The 10,626-nt window shown below is 40.3% G+C and overlaps 1 protein-coding gene across 1 annotated transcript in view; it reads left to right on the top strand.

The window, feature by feature from the left end:
• Nucleotides 1–3,943: 3,943 nt before the first annotated feature.
• Nucleotides 3,944–10,626, top strand: part of rab27b (RAB27B, member RAS oncogene family) — a 12,892-nt gene continuing 6,209 nt past the window's right edge. Inside the window, exons 1-2 of the mRNA XM_071546419.1 lie at nt 3,944–4,102; nt 8,774–8,862. Of these exons, the coding sequence (XP_071402520.1) occupies nt 3,950–4,102; nt 8,774–8,862 (242 nt within the window). The 5' untranslated portion in view covers nt 3,944–3,949. The remainder of the gene's footprint in view (nt 4,103–8,773; nt 8,863–10,626) is intronic.

Raw genomic sequence — 10,626 nt, 5'->3', positions numbered from 1 at the left:
AAATGACGCTGCTATGTAGTGCTAAAGCGATTAGTAAAATTATAATTTTGATAATCCATTAATCATTTTAGTCATTTGTCTGTAAAAACACCAAACATTTGCTGGTTACAGCTTCACTAATGCAAAGATTTGCTACTTTTTCTCAGTTTCATATCATTATAAAATCAATACTTTTGGCTGCTGGTCAGACTGAGGAAGACATTTGAAGAATTACTTTGGACTTTGGTGACTTCCGATGGGCATTTGTCATTATTTTTGACATTTATAGACTAAATGATTAATCTGTTAACAAAATTATTATTAACAAAATAATCAATAGATCAATCAATAATGAAAATAACAGCTTCAGGTCAGTTTCCATGAGGAGTCGCAGCAGCAGCAGCTTGGTGTTTTACAGACAGCTTCCCTTTGTCTGCTGTCCACTTAACTGCATCAAATAAAATAGAAACCTAATGAGAGTCATACAGCACATGACTCCTGTTTCCATTGTTTGGTTGTTTTTTGTTTTCATAGTTGCAGTCAGGCTGTAGCACTCACTGACCCAACAGTTTGTTCCGTGTGTGTGTGTGTGTGTGTGTGTGTGTGTGTGTGTGTAAATTTTTTTATCTTTTAACACTAGAACAGCCACAAGCAAATGCCGCTAAATGTGAAGATTTAACAGTTACATTTCTCCATCACTGTAAATAAATATAGACTTAGAATTTGGAAACTGTTCCCCACATTAAAAACCCCTCAGTACTTTAAGAATAAACAGAAATAAACCACAGTGTGTTGGTGCTGACAGACTTGGCACTCATTGTTCCATTAACTGATTGAAAATGAGCTTTTCATCTAATAATGTTGACAGACGATGATTGTCGCCTTAATTGCAGGGCAATAACGTTTTGATGGGACGCCTTAATTGTCGGGTAATAATTACAGCTGACATTTTGTCTATATCGTATTTACAGGATAGGTGGAGAAGAATAGGAGTCAGGGTTATTATAGTTTGGGATTTTTCATTCGATTTCATTTTTTGTGTGCATATTTTCTCTGTGTTCATCATGGTCATTAGGGCTGGGCGGGATGGACAAAATCAAATATCACAATATTTTTGACCGAATACCTCGATATCGATATTGCGACAATATTGTAGGGATGATTATTGGTGCTTTCACAAAATATTTACACAATGAGATTTTTGATAAGTAATCATCAGTAATGTGGATATAATGACTAAGTGGGTAAAGGCAAATAATAGAACAGCTAGAACAGTCTGGTAAGTTCAGAAAATGACATCACTTTACTGTAATGCAGCCTTTAAAACCAGGAAAAGACACTTATGCCATATCACGATATTACGATATCCAAAATCTAAGATGATATCTAGTCTCATATCACAATATCAGTATAATATTGATATATTGTCCAGCCCTAATGGTCATCACTCTGTAGAGTGTGTATGAATATCTCCCAGCTAGCTAGACCGATGTGTGTGTTAAGGCTGGGCGATATGACCTGAGATCAATATCATCACATACTGTCACATTTACCTCGATAACGATCAATGAAACGATAATTAGTTTATTTTTCAAACTCCGGTGCAGAAACACTACGCTCACCATTAACGTCATAAATACACCACAAAAAAAATGTCCATCTGAACGAGTCATTCAGTCTCATATTCAGCCTTCAGATCTTATTTTTCTGAAACCAAGAGAAACATTCTGCAGTGAGGAGAGATAACTCCACTTGTTTCCAATGCAGCTTCACTTGTTTCAGGAGTTTTCTAGAAATGAGTGTCAGTGTGTTGAAACCAGTCAGAATAAGGCAGATCACTGCACTGCTGTCAAGAAAATGACACTTGATTCTACAAAGTTCTCGGAAACAAGAAAAAATATCTAACCCCATTGGTAGATTTTTTTCATTTTTTTTTTGCAGTGCATAAACAGTATTCTACACTGCTACTGTGAAGTTTGACTGAATTTAACAGAAGCAACACAGATGAAACTCTTTATGCAAAGTTGGTTTGTGACAAATGTTCCCAGAGGTGGAAGAAGTACTGAGATCTTTTACTTCAGTAAAAGTAGCAATACAACAATGTAAAGATACTCCATTACAAGTAAAAGTCCTGCATTCAAAATCTTACTTTACTAAAAGTACATAAGTATTGGCAGCAAAATGTACTTAGAGTATCAAAGTAAACGTACTCATTATGCAAACTGTCCCCATTTAAGAGAGTTATATTTTTCATAAATTATTGGAATATTAATACTGATTTATTGACATACATGTACATGTAAGCAGCATTTTAAAGTTGTCAACGTAAAGCTAATCTTAACAATCTAGCTATACTTTTGGGTAGTCTAATCTATAACAATGCTATTTTATAGTTATTTTATAAAGATTATCAAATGTTTTAAATATAAAATATTGATCTGAAAAGTAACTAGTAACTGTAATTGTGAAACTAGAAAATTTCAGGAAATTTTGAGTGTGCCTGCTGCTTGGTGCGCATCTCCATCCCTCGCACACACACAAACACAAACAGTATGACAGTATTAAACAGTATTAAACAGTATTAACTGTCGACCTAGCCAATCACGGGCAGGTGTGAGAATTTCTGCCCAGAGACCGAGTCACTAGTTGCTATGGATACAGGCCCCCCTGTGGCGGGAAACTTTGAACTAATGTTTCATTAGCACTCACAATAAGCCAAGACTGTCCCCGAACAAATCCCTGTATCTCGAAAAGTAAAGCTGGCATCGAAAATGTTTTTTCACTTTGAGCGTCCCAAGACTTCACCGGCGACACTGATGTATGACATGTGTCTGTATGATTTAAACTAAAGGAGCTGTGATAAAATATAAATCACCTTCTTTTCTTCTTCTCACTCTGGGTTTGAGCGGTCAAATTACATTGAAGCGGATGGGAGTGTCGGACGGCACTCCCTGCACTCTTGGGCGATTTATTCAAAAACCGTGGGTCCTATTTCAATGGAAGTAACATTGGGTGAGAGAGGACAAAAATGCCTACAATTTGGTGTATAAATCTTGCTTGTAGAGTGGAAGCTGTGGGACTAAGATGATAATGTTTGGAAGATTTCTGATCAAACTTGAAGGCGTGGAGCTAGAGTGTGTGACGACATCGCGTGCTCTAGGTCTGAACATTCCGCGCAATACACACCCATTATAAAATCTGAAACTGTCCAAAAGTCGTATAAAACGTAAACTGCGATTGCGTAAAAACCGTAGTAGCTATTGAAAAGTGTCTTTAGACCAACAGAGTTCAAAGTCTTGTGACCTGTGTAAACTTTTAATCATGTTTCTGCGACAAAGTATGACCAAGTGGCGTGGCTCCAAAGAGGGGCCGATTTGATGAATTTGTGCGATTTTTTTTCCGATTCTCCATTCATTTCAATGGGCCGAAAATCGCACGTTTTCGCACTTCGTGCGAAAACTTTACGTACAATCTCTAAGAAAAGTCATAGCACTTGATTCCCGATCAAGGCGCACGTTTTGATGTATTTTGAGGGGTGTCGCGGCTACGCTGCGAGACTAGTTACGCGCCGAAGTTTTGCAAGGAAGAATAATAATATTAAGTATGAGCAATAATAAGAGTGTGCTCCTTTGCATTGCAAAGCAGGCACACTAATAAATGTAATGGAGTAAAAAGTACAATATTTCCCTCTAAAATGTAGTGGAGTAAGTACAAAGTAGCATAAAATGGAAATACTCAAGTAAAGTACAAGTACCTCAAAATTGTACTTAAGTACAGTACTTGAGTAAATGTACTTAGTTACTTTCCACCACTGGTATTTCCCAAACAGAGCATTTGGTCGGTGAGAGAGTGCCAGAGTCGGGTTTGGTAAATCGCTCATATCGCCTGGTGGGTCTGTCTGTTTCAGTAGATGTTAATGAGTGTCTCCCTGTGTGTCTGCTCCCCCTCCAGGTTTATTGCGGTCATCACTATGACTGATGGGGATTATGACTACCTGATAAAGCTCCTTGCCCTGGGGGACTCCGGCGTGGGGAAGACCACCTTCCTGTACCGATACACAGACAACAAGTTCAACCCCAAGTTCATCACCACAGTCGGCATCGACTTCAGGGAAAAGAGAGTGGTGAGTGACCGTCTTTCTCTCTGTCTCACAGGGGTTCTTGTGAAGCACTTGCACTGAAATAGTATTCAAAGTGTGGTTATGCCAATGGATGTAATATAATGATATGGAATATGTAATGTAATAATTCACTTTTTTCCAATCCAAAAGAAGTTTGTAATAATCTAATCCAATCCAATCCTAAAGAAGTTTGTAATCATTTGTCCATGTTTTTCCAATCCAAAAGAAACAGTTTTCTTGAATCAGATGACATTATCTATAAAACAATAGAGGGATATGCCTGTGCATCCAGACTGATTTTCAGTGCGGCCTAGTTGTCAGAGAGACTGGGAGGTCACAGGTTTGATCCCCTCAACAGCCATTATGTGTCAACAGCCATCTGAATCCTCGCTTACTTTAAGTCACTGTGGAAAAGAGCAACAGCTTACAGGCTAGATATGTTTTCTGCCAGTTTGTGGTTTGGTCCTGGTTGAGCAAGGCACTAACATGCAGATTGGAGTTTTATTTCTAAGGCAAAGCTGTTCTGGAGGAAGAAGTAATGTCATTGGTTGATTTAAATCTCAGTGGGCGGAGCCAAAGAACCACAGATTTGGTGGCTAAGCAACGTTAGACTGAAGCTCAGTGAAAAAGACAAGAGGTAGGAGAGGAGGAAGCTGATATTATGAAGCCTGGTGCTCTGCTGCTAACTGAAAAAATACAATCTAGTCATCCCACTACTATAATTGGAGAGTGATTTATGTGTTTGTGTGTCCCACCATAGAGGAGAGGAGAGGAGAGGAGAGGAGAGGAGAGGAGGAGAGAGGAGAGGAGAGGAGACAAGGAGAGGAGAGGAGAGGAGGAGAGAGGAGAGGAGACAAGGAGAGGAGAGGAGAGGAGAGGAGACAAGGAGAGGAGAGAGGAGAGGAGACAAGGAGAGGATAGGAAAGGAGAGGGGAGAGGAGAGGAGACCAGGAGAGGAGGACAGGAGACAAGGAGAGGAGGAGAGGAGACAAGGAGAGGAGAGGAGGACAGGAGACAAGGAGAGGAGGAGAGGAGACAAGGAGAGGAGAGGAGAGAGGAGAGGACAGGAAAGGAGAGGGGAGAGGAGGAGAGGAGACCAGGAGAGGAGAGGAGGACAGGAGACAAGGAGAGGAGGAGAGGAGACAAGGAGAGGAGAGGAGAGAGGAGAGGAGAGGAGACAAGGAGAGGACAGGAAAGGAGAGGGGAGAGGAGAAGAGGAGACAAGGAGAGGAGAGGAGGAGAGGAAATGAGAGGAAGGGAGGAGAGGAGACAAGGAGAGGAGGGGAGGAGGTTATAAATTCTAGTACAATTTAGTGTGGCTAGATGGTAGCTAACCTAGATGTTCCTTCCAAGTTCAAACTAGCCATACTAGCCTATAGCTATCTAGGTAAGCTAGTTAGCCAGCTGCTGACCTTCAACATCATGAATGCCATGGTCATGAAGGAATGAAAAAGAGAAGTCAATGCCATTTATATTTTTTTAACTTTCGCTCAGAGAAACTGGTTCTTTGGCTCCGCCCACTGAGGTTTAACCAATAAGATTATTTCTGCCCCAAGAGCAGCTCTGCCTCTGAGAAGTGTTTGTATAACTAGCCTATCACTGTGAGGGTTAGAGGTCCGACTGCCGCTGAGGCCACCCAGCTAAAACTGTTCATACCATGGTCTGGGTGAATACTCGATTCTGATTGGCTGCAGGGTGTCCAGTAATTCCTGATAATGGACACCTACTAAATAGTTCCAGTGAAACTGTTCACCGTTCTAAATTAATGCGCTGGCTACGTAGCATCAGCCTGTATCTAAAATGAGTAACCATAGCAACAGGGACGCAGTCAAAGCCTCCGTTTACAATTTGTCTGTTTGTGAAAATCTTGATATTGATTTGGGGAAAATGACATGGCTGGATAGCTAGCTAGTCTTGTTGTTAAACATACTGTCAAATTATATTTACTGTTTGTTATTGACTTTGAATGTTGCTAGCATAACGTTAGCTTTCTGGCTCCTAGCTGAGCCAAAGGGTTCTATGAGCTGAGCGGACTAGAAATATCTCCTGCTGCCAAGTCCTATCTAAGGTTCGTCCTATTTACTGGAGCAGTGAACCATGTTTCCATTGCATAAGAACCTTATGGGATGGTAATGATTGTTCCAGGTATTAGTCAAACCCTCAGGTGTTACCAGGGAAACTGAGTTATGGCTTGTGAAAAACTTTTTTTTCTTTTGCAAGTGACCATGGTATAAGCGGGATAATGCCCTTCGAGGTGTCCATAATTAGGAATTAATCTGGCCTCCCCTTCATCCATTAATTCTTTATAATCTATAATAATAATCTAACCTCGCCGGGCATTATCCCTTACATATATTCACTTTGTTGTTTGATAAAAGCCTCAGACTCACCAGACGGCAGATGTGAAGTGCCAGATGTGTTTTGCTGAATCAGGGAAGCGGTGTGGGCCTGCTGCTGGTCTGCACACCTTGGTGGAGCGTTGTCCTGCATGTTTGAAATGCTGTCAACGTCCCCCTGCTCCGGATGACTCATAGGATTGATTATTATTCCTCACCTCCTCTCTTTGCGTGTGTGTGTGTGTGTGTGTGTGTGTGTGTGTGTGTGTGTGTGTGTGTGTGTGTTAAGGTGACATGCCACCCTGTTTTGGAGCTCTTCTACCTAGAGACAGAGAAGAGTCAAAGACAGAAAGTTCACAATATTGCAGCACTCTGTGGCTCTTAGTTATCAGTTGCTTATCATCATCTGCTAAATGACTAAAATGTCAGGGGGCGATCACACCTGCAGGTCATTTCCTTTGGTCTGAACCATAGCTTGTTGTTGCATTTTTGTATTTGGCTTGTTTAGGGTCACACTAGCCTTTTACAAGTGAACCAGGACTTGTAAACAAAAGGCACATGACTGACAAGCAGCTTGTTTATTGGTCAGAGTTTTGGTCACCTGTCATCCTGCAGGTTAAAGAGTTAAAGAGTCAACAAATCTGATCCCACTTCCTGTAACTTTATCTCAGCATGATGGACTTGTCTGTCTCTTCCTCTGTGGTGTTTATACATGTTAAGAACACATGAAGAAACAGCTGAATATGAGCATCAGCCCAGACTTTCCAAGCATAAGGAACCACATCTCCGTCTACCCATAATCCCTTGTGTTTTGCAGTTGTTCTGCAGTTGGTTCAGATTACGTTCTCACTCCTAACAACCTGCACTTCATTTTCAGGCGGTTTCATTTGGTGCCACCCAACTTTGAATGGGACTGTTCTCACCTGGCCAAACAAACTGAACTAACGGAGTGAAACCTCCAGAGACAGAGAGAGAGAGGGAGAGAGAGAGAGAGAGAGAGAGAGAGAGAGAGAGAGAGAGAGAGAGACAGAGAGAGAGAGAGGGAGAGAGAGAGAGAGAGAGAGAGAGAGAGAGAATCTGTGTATTTACTGTCTTGTGGAACCCCCAAATGTCCCCACAAATACAGGGAAACCCAAATGAGTCATGACGTGTGGGGACTGAGAGAGAGAGAGAGAGAGAGAGAGAGAGAGAGTGTGAGAGAGAGTGTGAGAGAGAGAGAGAGCTATGCATTAACTGTCTTGTGGAACCCAAATGTCCCCACAAATACAGGAAAACCCAAATGAGTCATGACTTGTGGGGACCATTTAGAGAGAGAGAGAGAGAGAGAGAGAGAGAGGTGTCCCATCTGTGAGAGTCAGAGAGGTGTGAATGACGCCTAAACCTTCTTCAGAAGACACAAACCCAGTCAGATACACAACATTTCATCACTGAATTAAAATATTGTCAGTATTCCTGATTGGATCAAAGTTCCCCATCATCATCATCATCAGAGGCCTCCTGTCTTTCACTGTTTGGAAAATGTTTACCAGAGGTTATGGGGAACATGTCGCCATTTTGGAAGAGTGACAACAAAACTCAAGATTGTACTGTTACTACCTCTTCCTCCCTCCCAAAACAAAAATTACTTAAAATTGAAATAATAAAAAGGTGAAATGAAGATTTTATACATTATTAAATCGCTTCTTAAAACCCATTTTTATAGACTTGCTTATATGTGATGTTGTCTTTTAATCTTTTATTCTTAGTATTTATCCTTAGTATTTATTTTGGTCATGCATGGCAATCTTTAGCAGAGGGAAAGAGAAAGCGGATGTCAGTGTGTGTGTACTGGAGACGCTCTGTAGTGTCAGGTGTGAATGTGATCCAGCTCATTCATATCTAGTAATGTGGCCTTTGACTAATCATCTGTCAATCATTAGATCTATTTCATTTTTTAAATCCCTTCTAAAAACACACTTTTACAGACAGGCTTTTATGTGAATTGCTCTTTTTACCTGTATCTCCATTTTATAATTATGTTTTTTTTTTTTACTTATTTAGCTATTTATTACTGTCTCTTTAGGGGACAACTTGCACTGCTTTTACCTGTATCTCTGTCTGTTTTCTAGTTGTATCTGTGTATCTCTTGCATTACCCTTTATTCCTATTTTTTATTTATTTGTTTTTATTCAACTTTATTTAATTGTGGTACTTTTACATCACCGTCTCTTAGGGTTTCATTGTATATATAGCACTTTGTAAACATTGTTTTTAGAAAAGTGTTATACAAATACAGTTATTATTAAAACTTATTATGAAGTGCTTCTGATTAGTGTGTTTTTTCTCTCCCTCTCTGCAGATGTACACAGCATCCAACCCTAATGGGGCGACCACAGGGAAAACCTTCAAGGTCCACCTCCAGCTCTGGGACACGGCGGGACAGGAGAGGTAGGCTGGAGGGACTACAGATCGGTCCGTCCCTCACTTTGTCTGTTTGTCTGTCCCTCCGTCCGTCACACACAGTATTTCGGACCCCACTGATGACAAAACTTTCAGGGAACGATGTGTGTCGTTGCTCTCTGATTGGCCCAAGAGGGGCGCTACAACATTTGTTCAATCTCTGAACCCATCGTCTATCGGTCTGAAGACGATTAGACTCTGGGGGCGACGGCCAATATTTCCGGTGTAGCCAGCGGACATCCGGGCCAAGACTTCCTCTTCCGTGCGCCGGTCATTGTTTACAGTCCGATTAGCAACTTGAGACGAGAGAATGGAGTCGGAGTCGAGAGACGACGTCTCATATGCAGATATCTGTTTATAGAGATCAGCCAAAATGTCGTCCGGACCTAAAACACCTACAAAAAGTATTGATGTTTGTGTATTGTGTGGAGAAACGTTCGACTCTCGCGTCTCAAGTTTATTCGCTCATCCGTTTGTCACTCCAAAACCAAAATCTCAAGGCAAGGCAAGGCAAGTTTATTTATATAGCACATTTCAGCAACAGGGCAATTCAAAGTGCTTTACATAAAACATTAAAAGCATCGAGACAAAACGAAAAGGATAAAATTCAAATAAAAGACCAAGAAAAATAAAGTTCATTAAAGAGCTAAGAGAATAAAAACCAAAAAGAAAAAAAAATAGGCTAAAATAGAATAGGACAGGTGTAAAATACAAGAATAAAGGTCACAGTGCAGTGTGAGAGATGAATAGTTATTTGATGTCATAAAAGGCAGCGGCAAACAGAAAAGTCTTCAGCCTTGATTTAAAAGAACTGAGATGAGATCAAGCACCGCTGATGTGATTTTGACAAAACTTGCAACACAAAGCATCTCACCGCTGCATCCGGCATTCAGAATGACACTGATGATCGGCCCAACAGGGAACTAGAGTCACAGCTGAAAACAAGGAGACGTGTTTGCTCCTGATCGGACGTCATCATTTGTGGGGGACGACAGGTTTACTGTTGCCTTGTTTTAGAATAGAATAGAATAGAATAGATTTATTTCGAACATGTTAAAAAAAAAAAATATATATATATATATATATATACACATATACGTAAGAAAACAAAACAAGAATAACCAATAAAATTAACAGTAAACATATATAACAAATTCTCAATAAACAACATAAATAAATAAATATTACATGTCCGAAATGGAGTAGGAATAAGTAAAATACTTATTTGGCCCTATCCCTTTTCTAAACTTAATCAATGAACTTAATGTTTATAGTCCAACTATCCACCCCAGTGTCCATCATACGCAACTTAAATAATTACTTCTATGTTCATCCTCTTTATACATAATCAACTTGTAGGTGCCCATCCGGCAAGTCCCAACACTCACAGAGAGAAAAGCAAAGGAAAAAAAAACAAAAAACAATAACAACAACGTCATCATCATCAGTGAGCGTCACATTCTTGAGACAGACAAGGCCGCTTCCTCATCCCTGTACCTCGCGAAAATTGTTTTTTTTGTACATCTTTTTAAACTGTTTGATATTTTTACTCTGCTTGAGTTCTACATCAACACCGTTCCACAAAGTCACCCCACAAATTGAAATACACATACTCTTAAGATTGGTATGAACACAACGTTTTTTTCAAATTCAATTTTCCTCTTAAGTTATACCCCCCCCTCTGTCTAAGGACAGCGGGCCGTTCGTCTCTCACAGTGTTTCTATTTTATTGAGGCAGGAAGGCTGAGAGGA

The sequence above is a fragment of the Centroberyx affinis genome, unplaced genomic scaffold (genome assembly GCF_046629955.1).
Source record: "Centroberyx affinis isolate AG114_WGS23_722 - 3 ecotype Tasmania unplaced genomic scaffold, CSIRO-AGI_Caff_v1 ptg005259l_1, whole genome shotgun sequence".
In the NCBI taxonomy this organism is placed as follows: Eukaryota; Metazoa; Chordata; class Actinopteri; order Beryciformes; family Berycidae; genus Centroberyx; species Centroberyx affinis.
This window is presented reverse-complemented; position numbering and strand designations above follow the sequence as displayed.